Source organism: Carcharodon carcharias, chromosome 7 (assembly GCF_017639515.1).
Source record: "Carcharodon carcharias isolate sCarCar2 chromosome 7, sCarCar2.pri, whole genome shotgun sequence".
Taxonomy (NCBI): Eukaryota; Metazoa; Chordata; class Chondrichthyes; order Lamniformes; family Lamnidae; genus Carcharodon; species Carcharodon carcharias.
In genome coordinates, this window is record NC_054473.1 from 105,084,142 (window position 1) to 105,107,188 (window position 23,047).

The window sequence follows — 23,047 nt, forward strand, 5'->3', positions numbered from 1 at the left end:
TTGGTGCTGTCTCCTGCTCTTAACCTGAAGTGGAAAATATATTCAACTTTGCTCACAATTTCCACCCTTCTCTTGTCTTTGCACGTTCCATCTCCAACTCTTCCATTCCCTTCCTTGACCTCTCTGCCTCCACTTCTAGGGATAGGCTATTAACTAATATTCATCATAAGCCCAATGACTCCTACAGCCTCATACCCTGCTTCATGTAAGGACCCTATTCGATTCACCCGGTTCCTTTGTTTCCCTCACATCTGTCCAGATGATGCAACCTTCCACACCAGCAGTTACAATATAGCTTCCTTTTTCCTCAACTGAGCAATCGTCTCCACAATGACTGACTGGGCCCTCAATCACATCCATTCCATTTCACACGCTGCTGCTCTCGCCCCTTACCCTTACCCTCCCTGAACCAATATAGGATTCCCTTTGTCCTCACCTTCTACTCCACCAGCGGATCATCATCTGCCATTTCTGCTACTTCCAGCATGATGTGACCACAAAACAAATCTTCCCTTCCCTTCCCTTCCCATTTCAGCATTCCAAAGGAACCATTCCCTCCATGATACCCTGGCCCACTCCCAACTCACCTCCAACACCTCCTTTCCCATGGCACTTTCCTATGCAAGTCCAGGAGATGTAAGGCCCATCCTTTAGCCTCCTCCCTTCTCAAGTTGCAAGATCCCAAACACAGGTAAAACTTGTGCTTCGTTCAGTTTAGTTTCCTGTGTTCGCTGCTCATAATGCCGTCTCTTCTGCAGTGGGGCTGTCAAACACAGGCTTGGTGACCACTTTGTGGAACATTGCTGCTCAGTCTGTAAGCTTCTAATTGCCTGTCTTTTTAATTCTGCACTTTGCACACACTCTGACCTTTCTGTCCTCAATCTGCAGTGTTCCAATGAAGCTCAGCACAAACTTGAGGAACAGAACTTCATCTGTCGACTGAGCACTTTACAGCCTTCTGGATACAATATATTGTTGCACAATGTTAGATTATAACCTTGAACCCATTTTGTTTCCTTTTTCTTTGCTGGTTTGTTTTTTTCTCTTTTTCTTCTCTTTTCCTTTCCTTGTTTTTGGACAACAGCTGTCATTCTGCCATTCACATCTCCTCTAGACCCATCATTTGTTTCTTTACTTGTCCCATTCCCACTCACTGCGATCCTGCACCGTGAGTACTTTCCTCGTTTAACCTGTCCTGCCCTCCACCCTGTCAATGACCTTCCCTTTTGCTCTTTTTCTCACCTTCCACCTTCTCACATTTTCAAAACCTATTACACTTCGAATTCATTCCACTGAAAAGTCAGTGACCCAAAACATTAACTCTGCTTTTCTCTCCACAGATGCTTCCATTTCTAGCATTATCCGTTTTCAAACCACATTAGATAATTGCTAGTAAAAATTAAAAACTAAGAAATTAAAGTGACAGCATGGAGGCAAAATTGGTTCAGGGACACAAAAGGGAGGGTTGTGGGGAATGGTTGTTTTCAAACTGCCGGGAGTTATATCACTAATGGGATCGCTTTAACTAACCATGTATGAGAAAGAGGTAAAAGACTTTAGGGTCAATTAAAGTAACAAGCAAGTAATTGTGGGTCCACTGGTGTAGCCAGTATGTTACTGGACTAGTAACTGTGCCATGGCAGTCTGCCAACTTGCATTAAGTGTTAAAGAATCTGGAATTGAAGAGTTGGTTTTGCATTCCCCAGGGGTCAGTATTCAGACCACTTCTCCTTTTGATATATATTAATGACCTGGACTTGGGTGTACGGCTTATAATTTAATGGTCTGCAGCTGATACAACCTCATATATGGAGTACAGAATGAGGAGTAGTAACAAACTTCAAGGAAGGACAGATTATCCACTCTCATGAACACTTGGCCCCACACTGAAAGTATGTTAGAATACAGCTGCACAGGTTAGTGTATCAAGACAATCAGTTTAAACCCACTGTCATGTCACACTCTTTCTCTCTCTATATATATATCTTCCCTAGGTCTGTGATTCAGGATCTGTGTGTAAAGCATCGGCCTCAGAATGTGGTGCTCACATCAGCTTACGAGAGGAGATTGAGAGTGTTGCTGACAACCTGCTGGGTCCTGGTCACCATGGGGATAGCGCTGTTTGTTCCAGACATCAGTGAGGTCATCAGTCTCATTGGAGGCATCAGTGCATTCTTCATTTTCATATTCCCAGGTACAGCCAGTTCCTTAATGTACGTGGGGGAGATAATTATGACTCAGGGATTAGAACCATCCTTGTATGAGAGTGACTCTATTCCTTGCTCATAATCCTGAGGGGCATCAATCCCCATAAAGGATAATTTCCCCATTTTTTCCCCATCTTGTTTCATCAGTGCCCTACCCCTCTTGCTCTCTATAACATGCTAAACCTTCCTAGGATGCATGGGTGTCAGTAAACCCCCCTCCTAGTAAAAAAACAATTGCCCATTTTCATTTGTTAACCTGGTTAGTGCAGCAGGATATTAAGCCAGGAGAGGCATCACAGCCGTATTTCAGTCCTCCACTCAGCCAATATTCAGCCACTTTCCAGCCAGTGTTCTCTTCTGACTTCATGTCAGCATCAAACACAAATGCATAATGCACAGAGTGAGCCTCTCAGCAACACTTTGGCCTGGAATTTCACTGGGTGAGAAAGATATTTCATTCTTAACTTTCTTCTATACTGAAAAAAGTCATTTTACTTCAAGCTAATAAAAATGTCAGTCATCGAGACCCTTTAAGTATCAATAACAAAAACTACAAACCCTTGAAACCACTTAACATTGTATAAACTAACATTGTGAAATTGACAGCAGAGATCAGAGGACCTGAGCTGTCAATCAAACAATGTTTCCTCTGTGGAGCAGGTGTTTTACTACTCTAATAGTTGTCTGGGTTCTCAGCCAAGCATGCATAAAGAAGTTTGCCTGAAAGCCCAGACATCCATTAGGTTTGCTGAAACAGCTGCTGAAACAGAGAATACATGTTTTGATTGACAGCTCTGGCTTTCTGATATCTGCTATTCCACAATGTTTGTTTATACAAGTTAAGTGGTTTCATGGGTTTGTCATTTTTGTTATTGATACTTTAAAGGGTCATAGATGATTGACACTTTTATTAGCTTGTAGTGAAGACTTTGTTTTCAACATAGGAGAATGTTATGAGTGGATTTGTTTTTTCAAAGTTTTTTTTACACACCCCATTATACATTATAGGGTTAATTAATTCTAGAAAGTGTACAATGCGTCAATGGGCATGGAAGTGCCATAGCTTGGCATAGGGGAAATGAGGTGGCATGGATGATGCATGGGGTATCTTTGGAATGTTAGCAGGTGTGAGGAGTGAGGGCTGGAGGGCCTTTCTGTGATTATTTTAACTGGGACAAGTCCCAAAGCACTGAGGCGGGTCTTTCAAACAACCCATTTGCACACCAAGCAGCCCCCGTGCCTCCAAATGTCTTCCTGGGTTGGCTGGCCTGATATCAGCCTGCAGTTGCTTCCTCCCCAACCCTCCAGCACCTTTGTGGGCGCTTTCTCCTGAGGCTGGGTGCTGAACTGGGAATTGTCCTATCTCTCGCTACCCACTTTGAGGATGAACATTCAGGCCTATGTGTGAAATGTCCCTCAGAACTGATGAAAGGCACAGACCTGAAACCCTGTGTTTGTCTCTCCACAGATGCTGCCAGAGCAGCTGAGTATTTCCAGCCTTCCTTGTTTTTATTTCAGAACAAATGCAAGTTGTTGTTAGCATCTCACCATCTCCCTTCTCTCCTTTTCAGGGCTGTGTCTAGTGTGTGCAATGCAAACTGAGCCAGTCTCTCCCAGAGTCAGGTAAACTCCAGCCTGTGTCAGGTATCATCAATGTTCTGCTCACTGTTATGACCACAGCTGATGTTATTTGCTGAGGAAGCCAAGTCCCAGCGGGAAACTTTTCTTACTGATCATAACCTTTTTTTTTGCATTTTGATAATGAGGGGAAAATCACTGATCCCAGAAGAATAGAATCCCAGTAACACTTCCAAGATTTTAAAATTAAAAGATTTATTAACAAGAAGAAAAAGAAAACTTAAACACATAAGATTAAAAGTACACAGTTAAAACAATATTATAAAATATTTGCAGGAAGAAATCCATTTGGTCAGAGCACACAAGTAAATTACTTGGCAGCAGCTCCCTTATAGATTTTAAGCCATAAAGATCCAATAATATTACCCAAGGGACAAACTGCAGCTACTTTAATAAAGTATACCACATGACTTCTCATTCTCTTCCACTCTGCTGTGGAACCAAAGGAAGTTCAGAATCAGACTGCCTTCTGAAAACAATGAGTTTTCTGGCTTGAAGCTGGATGGCTGTTTCAAATTCACCACTTTTCTCAGCACAGAGCTCCTCTCAGTATATCTCCACCATACAGCCACCTACAACCCACCTCAACATTTTTCCTTAAATATCCTTTTTCCCCTTTTCATCTTAGATTCCATTGTCCTCAGCACCTCTTTGAACATAACTTTTCCAAAATATAAAAATATGTCATGTCTTCCTACTGCCTCCACGATCGGGTCAAATAAAATGTAATAACCTTCCCTTGTTTACCTATGAAACCTTTGTAAGTTGTAATTTCTAAACTCTCTTTGAAATTTAACAGCTGAAAAGTCAAGTCCCTACCTATCAGTTAATGCAAATGTTAAAACCCAATCTATTTACTCGTACATTCAACTTCACTAAAGCCTCTCATTACAAATGCATGCATCTAGCCCCTTTTACCTTTCACCGCTTAGTTCCCATAGTCTTTATTAACCTTCCCCCATTTTAATTAATTACGGACACCCACACACTTCCTTCTTTACAGAATGCCACCATGTTCCTAAAGATATTAAAAAAGATAACACATTACAGAGTGGGAGTGAGTGCTGCTGAGCAAATATGAGCTGAAAATGATGTCTGCTGAATATGGGTGGAATGGGTGGCAGTGAGAAAAATAGCAGGGTGGGAACCATCCTACCATCTTTATAGTCGCTCCCACTTTGGTTTGGGCCTTGACGTAAATTTCATGCCTGAGACAGATGTACTGTCTGCAAATTTTGACAATTCTATGTGCGTCCACTGTATCACTCTTACCTCTGTGTTTGAAGGTTGTTGCTTCAAGTCCTCCTCACGGGATTGTTGCGACCCACCCCCAGGTGAGGCCCCCCAGAGTTGTTGATCCAGGCGAGGCCCCTCAATTTGTCACCATCTGGCCTGGGCACCCTCAAATTGTTACAGCCCAGGTGAGGAGGAGTGAATTGGATCCCCGTCTTTATTCAGCACTGCCCCCTCACACCCCCGTCCCATTTCTGTTGGTCGCAACAAGATTTAATCTAAAAAGGACCCTTTCACGGATACCTTTTTCCCAGACCCAATCATTCTGGTTCTGAAGGAGGCAATTTGATTAGATTTTCTTGAGTTAAAGGTAAGAGTAAGTTTATTAACTACAAAAGGCAAGAAAGGATAAAACACATGCATATCCAGTCATACGGGTTAAAAGTAAAAATTTAGCTTGAAGTAACTGAATATATATATATTTTAAAAAGGGTATATGGAACAGTTCTTGATTCATGGGGAGTAGGTGATTGAGCATTACGATTCGATATTCCAGTAGAATTGACTCCAGTAGATGAATAGTCAATTTTGAGGTTCAGAAGAGTTGCCTTCGGTAGATGAATAGTTGGTTTCGATGTTCCAGTAGTGTTGATTCGGTAGAGAGGCTGAAAGATCAGGATACCTGCAAAATGGTGATTTGCAGGGGTACTGTATGTGGCTGTTATTTCTGAGTCAAACTTGCAGCACTTGCTCTCTCTCAGAACACCCACCAACAGACAGACACCGGAGCAGCTTTTCAGCTCAGTTTTAACCCCTCCTTTGTATATTCCAAGTGGGGAGTGAATTCACAAATCTGTCTGGGCATTGCTCACAGGATTTCTAGGTAAGAAGATGCTCATCTCCCATTATGTCCCATTGTCTCTACCAGAGGGAGCAATTAGTTTCTGGATGTCTTTAGGAGTACCTTGTCTGACAATAAGGTGGGGTTCCATTACCTCTTAGGGAGTCACCCTGCAGCATTCCAGCTAGTGGCTTGTGTGCATTTTAAAAACTCAGGTCTTATTTTTAAAGTCCAATATTTCTGGACACAATTCGATATTTTCCCTTCATTATCATGAAAGGATTTGAGCAGAAACATTAAGGTTAGTGCTGCATTGCAGTATTAAGAGAGTGCTGCACTGGAAGAGGTGCTGCCTTTTAGATGAGACATTAAACTGAGACTCCATCCACCCTCTCAGATCCCACAACACGTTTTTGAAAAAGAGCTGGAGCACTTCTCCCTGGCATTATGTTAATTTTTTATCCTTCACTCAAAATCGCTAAAACGGATTATCAAGTCATTATCACATTGCTGTTTGTGGGAGCTTACTGCGTGTAAATTAGCTGCCACACTTCCATAGATTAAAACAGGGGCAATGTATTAAACGTGCTTCATTGGCTGTAAAGTATTTTGGGATAGCTGGTGCTCATGAAAAGTGTTGTGTAAGTGCAGGGCATTCTTTTCACAATGTAAGATTGGACCCTGAATGTTAGTCTGACAGTAAATGGTCATTGCCAGCAGCCACAAGTCCCCATTCATGACAACTCAATAGAGCTAAGGACCCTGTAAGAGGATGACTGGAGGCTGCTGAGTCAAAACAGTGGCCATTTTTGAACATGCTTTGTAGCCAGGCCTTGCACCATCAAGGAAAATGCTCCCATCCACTTTCTCGTCTTTCACCTTCCACACCCCAATTCTGACTAGCTGTCCCCTTTAATCAGAGCTTGTCTGGAGAGATTCACTGAGGCCTGGCCATTATGATAACCTCATGATCTTCTGGTTCTAATTCCCTCTCCCACAACTCACCAGGACTGCACTAGGATCCTGTGGGAATGTTCAACCCCGCCTCTAGTTTGCAGTTGTGTTTTTCCATGGTGTCATTCCCAGAAATGGTTGGATTGCTTATGTAGCCAGAATGTCTGACACTCAGTGAATCTTCTATGGGATGCTTGAGTCTCAGGTAGGCCCTCATGATGATCAAAGGAAGCACCACAAGGACACTTTGAAGGCTTCATTTAGGAGTTTTGATGTCCACTTTGAGTCCTGGGAGAATCTGACCCAGGATCATGGCACCAAACACAAAATGGTACACCCTCCTCCAAAAGCAGACACAGACCAGAAGCAGAGAGAAAACGCAAAGAAAGGGCATCCTTAGCCTGCAATGTGTTTGAAATTCAAATGTCTTTGGTGTCCTTTCCTATTTGCAGTAAAACCTTCCGGGCACAGGCAGGTCTTCACAGTCACTAACATACCACCAGAACCCCACCAAACACCCGAGATGGTGAACATGGTCACCTTCACCTCAAAGGACAACAAGAATTTTCAGTCAAACTGGCTGCATGTCTGAGATGTATCCCCATCCGCAAAGACAATCCAGACTCTTCCTATAGTGCTTCAAATTTCCATTAGGGGCAGAATATCTCCCAGGCCTGGACCCTGTAACAGTAACCAGTACAGTCATGGAATTATACGGCACAGAAAGAGGCCATTCAGCCCACTGTGTCTGTGTCAGCGCTTTGAAAGGACTATCCAATTGGATCCACTCCTGCTTGTTGTATATAGCATTGAAACTTTTTTTTGTTTTGAATAAAATCCAGTTCCCTGTTGAAAGTTACTGCTGAATCCTCATTCACCACCCTCACAGATCTTAACAACCTGTTAAATTTAAAAAAGAAATTGCCAATTATCTTTAATCTGTGCAGTCTGGTTATAGTCCATCCTTGGTGAGAAGCTTCCCCCTATCTTGGCTATCAAAACCCTTCAGCACTTTAAACATTTCTATTAAATCTCCTGATATCTCTGCCGAATGGTAAACAGTCCTGGTTCCTCCAGTCTCTCCATACTAACGGAAGTCCCTCAATCCTGCTCCACTCCTGGTCAATCAGCTCTGCACTCTGTGTAAGGCTTTGACATCCAGCCTAAAGGATGGGCCTGGATTTAAAAATGGCGGGTTGGTCCCCATTCTGGATTCTCAACCCCATTCCCGAGCTGTCTAATTTTCGGGACTGCCTTAAAGATGCAGGCTGGTTTCTGTCAAAACGCTGCATCAGGAATTCCTGACCAGGCTGGCTACATTGCAGAGATAGGCATGTCCTATTGCCCTGCAATTTTCATGGATTTGTGTGGGAGTTTTAAAGAGTGGTGGTTCACAGCTCCTCAGAAGGGTCATGAACCCTAATGTGCATGAGGGGACATTTAAAAAGTAAGTTCAAAAGGTCCCCCTCATGCCCACCGCACCACCCCCCCCCCCCACCCCCATGCCAAGCTCTGCCCTTCATAGCAGACATGAGGGACATAGGGGTGGGTGGAAGGGCAGAGCTTAGTATAGAGGTCATGGGGGCGTGGGCAGGGTTAATGAGGTGGCATGGATGGAGCATAGGGAGCGTTTGGAGGGTGAAGGGGGTGTGAGGGGTGAGGGCTGGAGGGCCTTTGTGTTTCTTTCTCACTGAGACAAAGCCCCACAGCACCAAGATGGGCCTTTTAAACAGCCCACCTCAGCACCCGGCTGCCCCTGTGGCCGCCTCTGCACTTCTTCCCAGGTCAGCTGGCCTGATTCCAGCTCACATGTGCCACCCAGCAGTCAAGATCATGTCCTGACGGGCACTTTCTCCCAAGGCGGCTGAGTCAGAAATTTTCCAGACTCTCACTACTCAACTGGAGGATGCAAATCCAGAGCATGGTACCCAGAATTAGACACAATACTCCAGCTGGGGCATTGAAAGCGATTGACAAAGATTTAGTGTTATCTCTTATATCTGCACTTCATGTCCAGCATTTTATGTAGCATCGCTGTTAAATTGCATAGGTAAGGGGCAGGCAGAGAAGAGAAACAGCAGTAAGCCAGCCCAAAGAGATAGCCTGATGCTAGGACCATAGGGAACTTCACTGACTTTATTCACATGCACCTTTAAGTTCGATAGTTGTGAGTTCAAGCCCCCCCTTCTGAGACTGGAGCACAGAATCTAGGTTGTTATTCCAATGTTGTGCTGAGGGAGTGCTGCACTGTTGAAGGTACTGTCTTTCAGCTGAGATGTTAAACTAAGGCACCATGTCTCCTCTGAGCTAGACAGTAAAAAACCTATAGTACTACCTCAATAGGGAACAAAGGAATTCTCTCTGGGATCCTGGTTAACAATTATCTCTCAAGCAGCAAGACTGAAGCAGTTTACCTGGTCAGTACCACATTACCTTTTGTGGGAGTTCACTGTATACAAATTGGTTGCCACATTCCCTACATTACAACAATGACGACACTTCAAAAGTACTTCATTGGTTCCTGTTTTGTTTTGATTTCTGCCATTTTATTGAGCTACTTTTCTGCTCCCAGGTTGTGTTTGATTGTCTGGGGAACAGTCGCAATCCTGTGTGGAGTGTTCATCTTTGGACAGAGTACAGCCACTGCAGCAATGGAGCTTATACAACGCCTGGTCTAAATCCTTACAGGGTTTAATGTGTGTACAATACAGTGAAATACATGGAGTTAACTGTCATGTACTCTCAGCATATTATTTTGTAAGTTTGTTTGTAACTGTGTATTTCTGTGTGACTGTGTGTGTCTATGTGTACGTCTGTGTTTGTGCGTGTGTGCGCGAGTGTCTGTGTGTGTTTATATGTGTCTGTGTGTGTCTGTCTGTTTGTCTGTGTGTGTGCGTGTGTGTGTGTGTGTATGTGTGTGTCTAAGTGTGTGTCTGTGTGTGTGCATGTGTGCCTGTCTGCCTGTGTGTTTGTGTATGCGTGTGTCTGTCTGCCTGCCTGCGCGTGTGTGTGTGCGTGTGTGTGTGTGTGTGTGTGCGTGTGTGTGTGTCTGTACCTGGGTGTGTATGTGTGCATGTATGTGTGTGTGTCTGTGTCTGGGTATGTCTGTGTCTGGGTGTATGTGAGCGTTTATGTGTGTCTGTGTGTGTGTGTGTGTGTCTGTTTGCGTGTTTGTGTGTGTGTGTGTGAGAGTGTGGGTGTGTGTGTGTGTGTGTGCGCGCATGTGTGTTAGCTTGTCTGTCACCCCTCAATTTCTATACTCAAGGGAGTATAAGCCAAGTCTATGAAATCTGTCCCCCTAATTTAAAATCTGGAATTACACTATCGTTCTGGTGTATCTGACCTGCATCACATGCAGAGCCAACTTTTCCTTCCTAAATGCAGTGCCCGGAACTGAACACTGCAGTCCAGATGTGGTCTGACCAGACCTTCATATAATAAAAGCAATGGCTTCTACCTCAATGGCTTCCAGCTCAGGTGAGATAAAGGCCAGCATTCACCACTTTTGATTCCTTTTTATACCTGTCCATTAGTTTTTAATGGTTTGTGGACTTTGATTTCAGAATCTCTTTGCTCATTCACTGTTCCTTTGGTTTATTTTGATTTCACTTTAATGGCTCCCAAGTGGATGACCTCACATTTCTCCACAATGAGCTTTATTTGCCACGGTTAATCTCATCAATCTCCCTTTGCACTTCCTGTACTGCTTACTGTCCTTGCTTTCTTTGTGTGATCTGCAAACATGGATAATCATCTCTTCATACCACCAGGTGATTAATAAATATGGTGAAAATTTAAGGCTTAATAACGGATTCCTGGGAATGACACTTGTCACTCCCCACCAACAAGAATATTACCCTTTATGCCCCCTCTCTGCCTCCAACCTATGAACCAATTTTGAACCAAAGTCATGCAGCTACTTCCAATTCCAGGCACCCATTTCACTGATAATCATTGAGTGAAATTTTGCCAAATGTCTTCTGGAAATCCATGTAAACATCTGGGTATGCTAACTTATTTAGCTTACTGGAAACCTCCTCAAATAATCCAGTCACATTCATCCGAACTGATTTACCCTTACCTGGTACTCCAACCAGCATCAGCCCATGGTATGGCCCATTCAGATCCAGCATCAATACGAATAGGACCATCAGAACCAGAGTGGGCCCTTTGGTCCCATTGAGCCTGTTCCACCATTCAATAAGATCATGTCTGACTATGTAGCTGCCTTTACCTCATCTCCTTTAATAGGGTACTAACAAAAATCTATCAGCCTCAGATTTAAACCTACCAACTGATTGAACATCAATTGCCATTTGCAGAAGAGAGCTCCAAACTTCTACCACACTCTCTGTGCGTAGCAGTGTTTCCTAATTTTGCTCCTGAAAGGCCTTGGTCTAATTAGCTGACTGTGCCCCAAGCCCACACTGCACCCCCCACTCCCCATCCCCATATTCCTCACCTGTCCAATCAGCAGAAATAGGTTCTCCTAATCCACCCTACTGGTTCCCCTTAATATCTTGAAAACTTTGATCAAATCGCCCTTTAATTTCTAAATTCCAGGGAATACGACATTGGTTTGTGTAGCCTTTCCTCATAATTTAATCCTTGATGTCCACGTACCATACTGGTCACTTGGAGCTGCACTCCCAGCAAGTCCAATAAATCCTTCCTCAGCTGTGGTTTCTCAAACTGCTCACAATGCTCCAATGTGGTCTAACCAGGGCTTTGTACAGCTGAAACACAACTTCTAACAACTGGAACTCTACTCCTCTTAACATAAAGGCCAGCATTACATTTGCCTTTTCCATTATTCTCTTTACCTGTTCATGATATTATAATGATCTATGTACCTGGACACCCAAGTCTTTGGTCCTCGCTCACCATTTAGAAAGTCTCCAGCTTCTTCCTAGGCCTAAAGTGAATGACCGCACCTTTCTCTACATTGTAAGACACTTCCCACGGTTTTGCCTATTCACTTAAGTGATCAATAACTCTTTAATTTTATGCATTGTTTACACTTGTATCACTAAACTTTGTGTTTTTGCCTCTAAGTTGTTAATGAGCATAGTGAATAGCTCAGGGCCCAACACAGATCCTTGTCCAGTGACAACAGATTTACACTAAATGCGGGAGTGGGCATGAGAAAAGACAAACTCCCCCACTGGCCGCAATGCTGGGTTTTCATGCCATATCGCCTACTTCCCAGCACCTCATTAATAACGCATGCATGGGAAACACACCGGATTGCTGGCGGACAGGCTGACATTTGCCCATCATGTTATGACATCAGCACTTCCTTGTTCCGGGCACCATATTTAAAGCACACCAGAGAGCAGCCTACTTCATGTCTTCAAACCAGAGGGCTGCTCCAGGTGACAGTGGCCCCAAAAGCAAAGAAGGTGGCAGCCCCCAAATTTAGTGATGCCTCTCTGGGACACCTGCTGGACGTAGTGGAAGCCTGCCTCAAACTCCTATACCCCGCTCTGGGCGAAGACCAGCCATCAACCTCACCAATCTAGCATGGGAGGTGGTGGCAGCGGTGGTCAGTGCCAATGCCCTTCAGAAGAAGACAGCCACCCTGTGCCGCAAGAGGATGAATGATCCCTTCCATTCCGCCAGGGTAAGTCACTCTTCTCATCACTCTGAACTCACACACTCATAAACCTATCACACACCCACAGGGACCTCAATCACTGCCAGTTCAAGGGACATCACCATTCATTCTCTCCCGCCCATCATGTCCTCATCCCGTTCATCACTCCCACTCCATGCATGCCTGGAGTACTGGTTGTCAGGCCTGGCGGGCATCTTGCTTACACTCCCTCCATCTGTCTTCATGCAGGACAAGCTAGCACACAACAAAAAGGTGAGGTCGCAGGTTGGTGAAGGAATGCCAGACTTTGAAAATAGAGTCATCCAGCTGGGTGACGATGATGTGAACAGTGCCTGTGCTGATGGTGAGGTCAGTGCTGCTCTAACAAGTGAGGATCCAGCAGTTCAGCATCCAGCAGGGACATCCCAGGTGCCTGGCACTCAGAGGACTGCTGGAGGCCAGAATGTTACTGATTCCAAGTCAGATGATGAGCCTCTGAACGCAGTCACGTCTCAGTTGCTGGAGCTGCAAAGGCAAGCTAGGGAACATCAGGAAGGGATGTCCACTGCATTCCTCAGATTGATGGAGGATCCCGTCTGCCTTCAGTCTGAGGTGATAGCACCGGCATGCCAACACATCGAGGTCAACACTGGTAGGATGGCAGCCGCCATGGAGACTTTGGTCCTGCACTGCTGCACGATGCTAACTCCATCGCTAAGGCAATTGCTGCCATCCATCAGTGTCAATGCTAGAGGGGAGGGGGCATCTCGAACTTATTCCAGCTGTTCCTCCCCCTCAAGTGGTCAGCCAGCGGCCCTCGGGCACCCATAGGGAAGAGGGGTCAGCAGGTGCACACCCTGGGGCCATCCACCCAGGTGACTCAGGGAGTGACCAGCCCAACTGAATTCCCTCTTTCTGTGCCCTCAGCAGCTCTAACTCCACAGGGTGAGAAGGGTACCACTGCCACACAGCAGGACACTGAAAGCAGGCCGGGGCTCACCAAGCCTCGGCCCTCCAGAGGTCGCCAGTCAAGGTCATCACAAACAGGGCATAGTAGTCAGCAGGCTGCCTCCACCTCTGCTGTGGATGTCTGATGAGAACCAAGGCCCGCGGGAGTGTTCAGAAGGTTAAGAAGATGTAGTTGCACAGCCTGGGCATGGATGTTAATCACTTGTAATAATGTTCTCTATTGTCAATAAACTCCCAAGAATGTCTCCTTGCCTGTGGCTCCTTGTTACAATGAGCAGTGTTCGTGTCACTCAGATGTGAAACTTTGGTTCCAGCACAAGATGAAGGCAGATATCTCAGTCCAGGGCCCCTTCCTTGTGCAATGTGTAACCATCAGACCAAAGTGATGGTCTGGCTTCACACTCACATCCTGCAGCTATGAGGACCTCCCGAGCACACCTGCCTTGCCTGGCCAGTGCTTTCAATGGCATCACCACCCGTCGAGGAGCTCATTGCCATTATCCTCTTTGACGTCCTCCTCATTGGAGGAGACATGCAACTCTTCCATCTGCTCCTTAGCCAGGTCCTCCCCCCATTGCAATGCTAAGTTGTGTAGCGCAGAGTAAGCTACGATGATGCGCAACATCCGCTGTGGGCTGTGTTGCAGTGCTCCACCAGACCTATCGAAGCACCAGAACCTCATTATCAAAATACCTATCATTTGCTCCAGTCCAGGTCATGTCTTGAGCCTCATTATACTGTCGCTCTGCTGCAGTCTAAGAACACTGCATGGGTGTCATCAGCTACGTCCTCTGTGTGTAGCCCTTGCCCCAGAGGACCCAACCCTGCAGCCTCTCTGGACCCTGGATTGTGTCAGGGATCTGAGACCTCCTAAGGATGAAGGAGTCATTGATGTGCAGGATGTGTTTGTGGAGGTCACACACCAGTTGAACATTCAGTGAGTGGAAGCCCTTGTGGTTGATGTAGTTGACTACTTGTTGCCATGAAGATCTAAGTGCCATGTGAGTGCAGTCGATGGCACCCTGCACCTGTGGGAAACCTGAGACCTGCGCAAATCTTCCTGGGTTTCCTGATCCTGGGCGAAATGCACAAAGTTCTGTGCCTTCATGAAGATGGTTTCCATGACCTCCTGGCTACACTTCTGTGTGGAGGCTTGTGAGATCCTGAACAGGTCACCTGTGGAGACCTGGAAGGAGTCACTGGCATAAAAATTGAGCGATCAGTTTCACGGCCAGAGGCAGTGGATGCCCTCCATGTCCCTGTGGTGCCAAATCCTGCAGCAGGTGGCATATGTGACCAACCAGTTCCCTAGACATGAGCAGTCTTCAGCAACACTGGTTCTTGCTCATCTGCAGGAATGAAAGGTGGTGCCTATAGACCCTGGGTCTAGCGAGGTGCCTACGAGCGAAGGCTCGCTGTGGATCTTCAGCTGCGTCTGGAGGAGGCCCTGCCACCCCCTTCATCTTGAGGGAGGTGCTCCTCCCTTTCCTAAGCCAAGTGCTCTGCTGCTCTCTTCGTCTTCTTCTCTGCTTCCTTTAAGCCATGAGGCATACCGCTAAATCACCAGATTCCCATGATCCGGATGTTCTTCTCCTGCAGGATCAAAGAGAGAGACGTGAGGGTTAGCATATAGAAACATGGAAACATTGAAAAAAGGAGCAGGAGTAGGCCATTCGGCCCTTCGAGCCTGCTCCGCCATTCATTATAATCAAGGCTGATCATCCATCTCAATTTCCTGCTTCTACTTTCTCCCCATATCCTTTGATCCCTTTCACCCCAAGAGCTATATCTAGCTTCTTTTTGAAAACATGCAATGTTTTGGCCTCAATTACTTACTGTGGTAGTGAATTCCACAGACTCACCACTCACTTGGTGAAGAGATTTTTCCTCATCTCAATCCTAAATGGTCTACCCTGTAGCCTCAGACTGTGATCCCTGGTTCTGGACTCCCCCATCATCGGGAACATCCTTCCTGCATCCACCCTGTCTAGTCCCATTAGAATTTTATAGGTTTCTGTGAGATTCTCCCTCATTCTTCTGAACTCCAGCGAATATAATCCTAACCAACTCAGTCTCTCCTCATATGTCAGTCCCGTCATCCCAGGGATCAGTCGGGTAAACCTTTGCTGCACTCCCCCAATAGCAAGTACATCCTTCCTCAGATAAGGAGTCCAAAGTTGCACACAATATTCCAGGTGTGGTCTCACCAAGGCCCTGTACAATTGCAGCAAGGCATCCCTTTTCCTGTACACGAATCCTCTGGCTATGAAGGCCAACATCCCATTTGCCTTCTTTACCACCTGCTGCACCTGCATGCTTATCTTCAGTGACACCCAGGTCTTGTTGCACATCCCAAACCCTCAATTTATAGCCATTCAGATAATAATCTGCCTTCCTGTTTTTGCTACCAAAGTAGATAACCTCACATTTATCCACATTATACTGCATCTGCCATGCATTTGCCCACTCACTCAGCTTGTCCAAATCACCCTGAAATATCTCCGCATCCTCCTCACAGCTCACCCTCTCACCCAGCTTTGTGTCATCTGCAAATTTGGAGATATTACACTTAGTTCCCTCATCTAAATCATTAATATATATTGTGAATAGTTGGGGTCCCAGCACCGATCCCTGCAGTACCCCACTAGTCACTGCCTGCCATTCGGAAAAAGACCCATTTATTCCTACTCGTTGTTTCCTGTCTGCCAACCAGTTTTCTATCCATCTCAATACACTACCCACAATCCCATGCACTTTAATTTTACATGCCAATCTCTTATGTGTGACTTTGTCGAAAGCCTTCTGAAAGTCTCCCAAGGACCACTTTTGGTTAGGCCTCTGGCTCTGGCTGTGTCTTAAGGCCCCTTCACACTTGCAGGAGAGTGCTGGCCACCACTTGGATGATGTATAGAGTGCTCATTGGCTGTCTGAAACCCGACCCACCTCCGCCCCACCCCACTTTGCTGATTGGCAGCAGTTTCAGCCACTGGACTGCATACTGTGCTCTCAGCTCAGTCACAGACATTCTCCTAACTCACACTGCAAGGCTGCACTGTTAGCTTGAACCATGAGGGATTCTGGTCCAAACCTTAATAAAGTCATTACAAAGGGCTGTGAGGGCCTCCAACAGTGACTGCGCCATGGGCACCTTTCGCAAGGGGACTCTACAACTTGCCCAGTTGTCCAATTGTTCTGCTGGCCCCGAAAATGCTCATTATGTTGCAGCCTGTGTCCGAGAGGTGAAAGGCTCTGGAGCGTTTGGTGGCACTTTCATGTTTTTATGTCACTTGAATGGGCAGAAAAGCTTCAGACGCTAACTCCAAGCATGCCAATGGAGCTGCTGCTGAACAGTCTCAGCTGTGGAAGAATGCTCACTTCTAACAAGCTTTTCCAAGTGTGTGGCTGCTTCCCTAACCCTCAGTGATGCCGACCTATTCCCCCCCTCCACCACACCGGCATGTGCTTGTGTACTTCCTTCAGTCTGTGCTTCCCTTGCCTTGGCACTGCACTGAAAGCCCGCCGGGAAAAAGCAACTTGTCTGTACCTCTCCCCAAATGTGCGATTCCTCTACCTTGATGTTCTACAGTCTCCTGTGAGTGCTGCACAAGGTTGTGTGCACTCGCCTCTCAGTTCCCCTCGAAGTTCAGCTTGCCAGGTGCACGCCTTTTAAAGGCAGCATTAAATCACATCGTTCTGAAATCACGCCGATGTGGGAATTAAATTTGATGTGGGGGATGATTCCGGCATAATGATAAGATGCAAATGCAATAAAATTAAGTTCCCATCATTGAACAGTGGGAAATGCGGCCTGGATTGATGGTGGGAGGATGGGGAACAATCGCATCCTGGTTTTATGTCGCCAGGAAATACAACTCAGGCCATCTTGCAATATTTTCCATTCACATCGCCAAACACGCCCGCTGCAAAGGGGAGTGGAAAATCCGGGCTCCTGTCACCTGCCATCCAACCAATTTCCTAACCAGCTCCATTATTTACATTAAATTCCATGAGTTTCAGCTTTAGCTCATAGTCCCTTATGAGGGATTGGAAGTCCAGAAAAATAACGCCCACAGGCATTCCACCGTTCTCTTCTTCAGTCACCTCTTCAAAAAATTCAATTGGATTCATCAGGCGTCTGAAAAATTCCTTGGCACAGAGCTGCCTCAGGGAGCTAAAGGTTTAAAAAATTAAAAATAAAGTATTTTGAAATGTTAAAAAAACATGTCCTCTCATATGTCTCTGTCAACCTTAAGGTTAATGGGCAGTGAAAAATTGAACTTAATTACTACTTTAGTGGCCTTAATAAGCCTTTTACTTGTCAGCTGGCGCATTGCCGACTCCCACACTCGCCCAACGTCATCGCGCATCATTTTATACTCATTTGGGTCAGGCACACGCTCGCCTGACGGGCGAAAAATTCTGGTCATGGCATTCAGTCACCATGTCCTTAATTATAGACTCTAGTCATCTGCTGACAACAGATGTTAGATTAACTAGTTTATAATTCCTGCTTCCCCTTTCTCACCTTTCTTAAATAGTGGAGTGACATGCATAACTTTCCAATCTAAAGGAGTGGTTCCTGAATCAAGAGAACCTTGCATGATTACTGTTAATGTGCCAGCAATGTTCTCACTTGCTTCCTTTAAACCATGGGCTGGTAACCATCTGGTCCTGGGGATTTGTCACTCTTTGGTGCCATTATTTTCCCTATCACTTGAATATTGCTGAAAAAAAAGAGACATGCTGTCTAAGCTTTTCACCTTGCACTCATCAGGACAGATTTGCAAGACTACCAACAGTAAAGGGAACAACAATTTATGCTGCGCAAGAAGAGTTTTGTTGGCAAGTGGACTCTGATTGGTCGAGATGTTGCCATGGAGAATGCAGCAGGAACAATTAACTGCCAAGCTTTTGTTCAAATCAAACAGGCAGGTTGATTGGTCAAGGCATTGACATGGGGAATGGACCAGGGAATAGCTGTCCCCTAAGCTATTGTTTAGTTAAAAAAAGGTGCAATGCATGGGCATGCACCTTGTCTGCAAAGAACAGTGCCCTGTGTGTCAATATATGTAGCTTCTAGCATGCATAATGCATGACAATGCCTTGGCCAACCAATCAGCACTCTTTCTCATGCAGTATAAATTTTTGTTGTCTTCACTGTTGGTATTTTTATGAATCTGTCCTGATGAGTGCAAAATGTAAGACAACATGTCTCTTTTTTCAGCAATACTCAAGTTCTGTACTATCAGGCGACTATCCATGACTCTTATTTTGCTTATGTTAGTTTCGATGAGCACCTGTGCCTGATTCAATATTCATTTACTTGGGATATCTGGAATGCTGAACGCTTGTTTCAATGTAAATACTAATGCCAAGTATTTCTTCTGCATGTCCACCATTTCCCTAGTTTTATTGATATCGCTGTTATGAATGTGCACTTTGTTCATCTTCACAATATAATCATAAGAATCTTTTATGTTGATTTTGCTATCCATTGCAAGTTTATTTTCATGCCTCCTCTTTATATCTCTTATTAATTGGTTTATCACCCTTTGTATCTTTCCTATTCCCCAGGATGTGTGCTATTTTTTGACTTTTGTTCTGCTTTTTCTTTTGGTTTTATCTCTTACCTCGATAGTTGCCCATGGCAGCCTTTTTTGGCAGATGGAGATTTGTCCCCATGGGGTCTAAACTGGTTGTGTATTTTTGAATACTTCACACTGGTCTTCTGTCAATTTACCCAGAAGACATTGGCCCAGTTTACTGTGTATAGTCTCTGTCTCATTACATTGTTGTCAGCCTTAGCAACAAACAAAGCAGGCCATATTTGATCCAGTAATGAGTAATGGGCTGGATTCAGATTAAAGGTGTGTGAACTTAGTAGCTGTTTTGCATTTTTACCTTTCAACAATTACATTGAACTTGATTTTATTATGTTCACGATCAGATAAATGTTTTGGAACCTCTGACGGATTGCATTGCAATCAGGCAGTTAACCACCTGCTATTGGGGCTTCCGTGCCCATCTCCAAGAGCTACCAGCCAATCAGAAGGCCAGCAGCTCTTCAGTCCAAGCGGCATCTCTGGGGCCAGTGGCCATTGCTGGTGCTTTATTTTATTCATTTCCAGGATGTGGGCGTCACTGACTAGGCCAGCATTTATTGCCCATTCCTAATCCAGGCAAGTGGACAGTATTCCATCACACTCCTGACTTGTAGACGATGGACAGAATTTGGGGAGTTAGGAGGCGAGTTACTCATCACACCATTCAAAGCCTCTGTCCTGCTCTTGTAGCCACAGTATTTATATGGCTAGTCCAGTTCAGTTTCTGGTCAATGGTAACCCCCAGGTTGTTGATAGTGGGGAATTCAATGATGGTAATGCCAGTGAGTGTGAAGGGGCGATGGTTAGATTCTCCCTTGTTGGAGATGGCTATTGCCTCGTACTTGTGTGGCACAAATGTTACTTGCACTTGTCAGCCTAAGCCTGGATAGTGTCCAGGTCTTCATGGACTGTTTCAGTATCTGAGGAGTTGCAAATGGTGCTGAACATTGTGCAATCATCAGCGAACATCCCCACTTCTGACCTTATGATGGAAGATCATTGATGAAGCAGCTGAAGATGGTTGGGCCAAGGACACTACCCTGAGGAACTCCTGCCAGTGATGACCTGGCATTGAGGTGATTGACCTTCAACAACCACAACCATCCTCCTTTGTGCTAGGTATGACTCCAACCAGCAGAAAGTTTCTCCCCCTGATTCCCACTGACTCCAGTTTTGCTAGGGCATATTTGGTCAAATGCAGCTTTGATGTTAAGGGCAGTCACTCTCACCTCATCTCAGGAGTTCAGCTCTTTTATCCATGTTTGAATCAAGGCTGTAATGAGGTCAGGAGCTGAGTGGCCCTGGCGGAACCCAAATTGCATGCAGCCTGGAGCAGCAACACTAGGGGAGGTTGTGAAATTAAGGCAACTGGACTTGACAGGCTACTCAGACAGGTCCAGCAAGGGGGAGAGGTTTTGTTGGTGAAGGTGGGTGGGGTCTTTTTCAATGGGGTGACCTTTGTCACTGGTGGCAACAGGGTACTTGATCAGGAGGTCACAACGCAACCCCTCCAATCTTTGCCTTCAGGGAGGCAGCCAGCATTTACTGAGAGGCTTCCCCAAGTGGCATACATACCCCCCACCCCACACCAGTTGTTAGAACACCAGTGTAGATGGCAGGAGGTCCTTAAGCGAGCATCAATTGCCCTCTTAAGGGCCTCAATTAGCCTCCAGCTTCCCTTCCCCTGAAATATTTTGATGGGGTCAGAAGGTGACGGGAAGTCTGACTCCTGCCTGAGCTCCTCATTCTATGCCACCCCATCCCCCACCCCCTGGCCTGCTCCTTTCAGGGAATTAAATTACACCACACATGTCTTTCTGTTTTAATGTTTCATTCATGTGTCTTATTTTTCTCCTGGCTGAATTAATTTACATATTTTAGCTTTTCCTTTATCAATAATGCCTAAAGCACAGTTTTTGACTGTTTCTCTTTTATTGGTTTTTGAACTGAGAGGTGCTATCTTTTCTACCTGCTATTTCTGAGTTTCAAGTCCTTTTGACCATCTTTTTTTAACCTTTCCGCTCAGACCCTGTTCCCAGCCCAATTCAGGTGGAACCCATCCCAACATCACGTCCTTCCTGTCCCAGTTCTGGTGCCGGTGTCCCATGAAACGGAATTCTCTTTCCCACACCACTTCCCCAGCCATATGTTCACCTCCCTAATCTGTTTATTCCATCACCAATTTGTGCATGGTTCAGCTAATAATCAAGAGATTATAACCTTTAGAGTCCCAATCTTTAATTTAGCACCTAGTTTCTGATGCTGTCCAACTGGACCTCTCGCCTACACTTCCGTATGTTGTTGGACCCAACATGAAGCACTTTGACTGCATCTTCCCCCTACCCTTTTAATATCCTTTCAAGCCCATTCAAATTCTCCCACACTCTGGCACCACACTATTTTGGACTTGATCCTGCTTATAAAGAAGGCTCTCTGTCCCGTTAATTATTGAATCCCCTATAACTGCCACATTACGCTTCCCTCCTCCTCTCCTTCCCCCTTTGGAAAGTCTCCTGCTCCATGGTCTATGTTTTCCTGTCCCTCCAGTTGTCTTTATCCTCATTCTCACAGGAAGCAAATACATTGGCACCACATCCACAAACGTTCACTCCCCCCACCACCAACACATAGTAGCAGCAGTGTGTACCATATACAAGATGCACTGCAGAAATTCACCAAGTCTCGTTAGGCAGCACCTACGAAACCCACGATCATTACCATCTAGAAGAACAAGGGCAGCAGATAGATGGGAACACCACCACTTGAATGTTCCCCTCCAAGTCACTCACCATCCTGACTTGGAAATATATCATCGTTGCTTCACTGTCGCTGTGTCAAAATCCTGGAACTCCCTTCCTAACAGTACTACATCACATGGACTGCAGCGGTTCAAGAAGGCAGCTCACCGCCGCCTTCTCAAGGGCAATTAGGGATGGGCAATAAATGCTGGCCCAGCCAGCGAAGCCCACATCCTGTGAATGAATAAAAAAAAAGCATTGAATCTGTTAGATAGTATCAGTTCTGGGGTTCCTCTTTCTCTATCCCAGCTGGGCTCCCCTTATTGTTTGCAAGATTGGTCACACCAGCCTAATTCTGATCCTGCACCCCTATACAAGGTTTGATCTGGGATTCTGGGGCAAATGGCCCAGATATTATTCCTCCTCCCTCATGTATCCAACTGTCTGGAACTCATACTCCAGCTCAATAACTCCAGGCTGGAGAGATTTGAGCTGGGGTCTGCTACTGCACATGTATCACTCGATACAACCTCAGTGTCCACAAACACCCACATTCTGCAGTCCAGATACACAAACCTGCTGTATTCTATATTAGTCTAGCTTAATTATATCTGCTTTTTCAATCACTGGGCCACCCCATGCAGGCCCAGTATCAGTCTTTAGGACAGTCCACTCAGTCCAATCTCCTGAAGCCAACATGACAGCTACTTCGGACACAGGAACATAGGACTTAGGAACAGGAGTAGGCCATTCAACCGTTTGAGCCTGCTCCGCCATTCAATAAGCTCATGGCTGATCTGGGATGTGGTCTCAATTCCACTTTCCTGTCTGCTCCCATAACCCTTGACCCCATTATCGATCAAAACTCTGTCTAACTCTGCCTTGAATAAATTCAATGACCCAGCCTCCACTGCTTTCTGGGGAGGAGAATTCCACAGACTAATGGCCCCCAAGAGAAAAAATTCTCATCTCCAAATTTAAGGGGAGATCTCTTATTTTCAACTGTGTTCTAGTCTGCCTCACAGGTGGAACCATCCTCCTGGTATTCACACCATCAGGGTCTTATTTGTTTCAATAAGATCACCTCTCATTCTTCTAAACTCCAATGGGTATAGGCCTAACCTGTTCAACCTTTCTTCATAAGATAAGTCCTTCATCCCAGGAATGCGTCATGTGAACCCTCCCTGAAATGTTTCTAACGTAATTATATCCTTTTTCCAAATCAGGAGGCCAAATACTGTGCACAGTATTCCAGATGTGGTCTCACC

The 23,047-nt window shown here is 45.4% G+C and overlaps 1 protein-coding gene across 1 annotated transcript in view; it reads left to right on the top strand.

Annotated features, from left to right (window-relative positions):
- Window positions 1–9,551, top strand: part of LOC121280026 (putative sodium-coupled neutral amino acid transporter 8) — a 194,453-nt gene extending 184,902 nt beyond the window's left edge. The window contains exons 8-10 of the mRNA XM_041191654.1: window positions 1,995–2,194; window positions 3,779–3,830; window positions 9,446–9,551. Coding sequence (XP_041047588.1) covers window positions 1,995–2,194; window positions 3,779–3,830; window positions 9,446–9,551 — 358 coding nt within the window. The remainder of the gene's footprint in view (window positions 1–1,994; window positions 2,195–3,778; window positions 3,831–9,445) is intronic.
- Window positions 9,552–23,047: the final 13,496 nt, after the last annotated feature.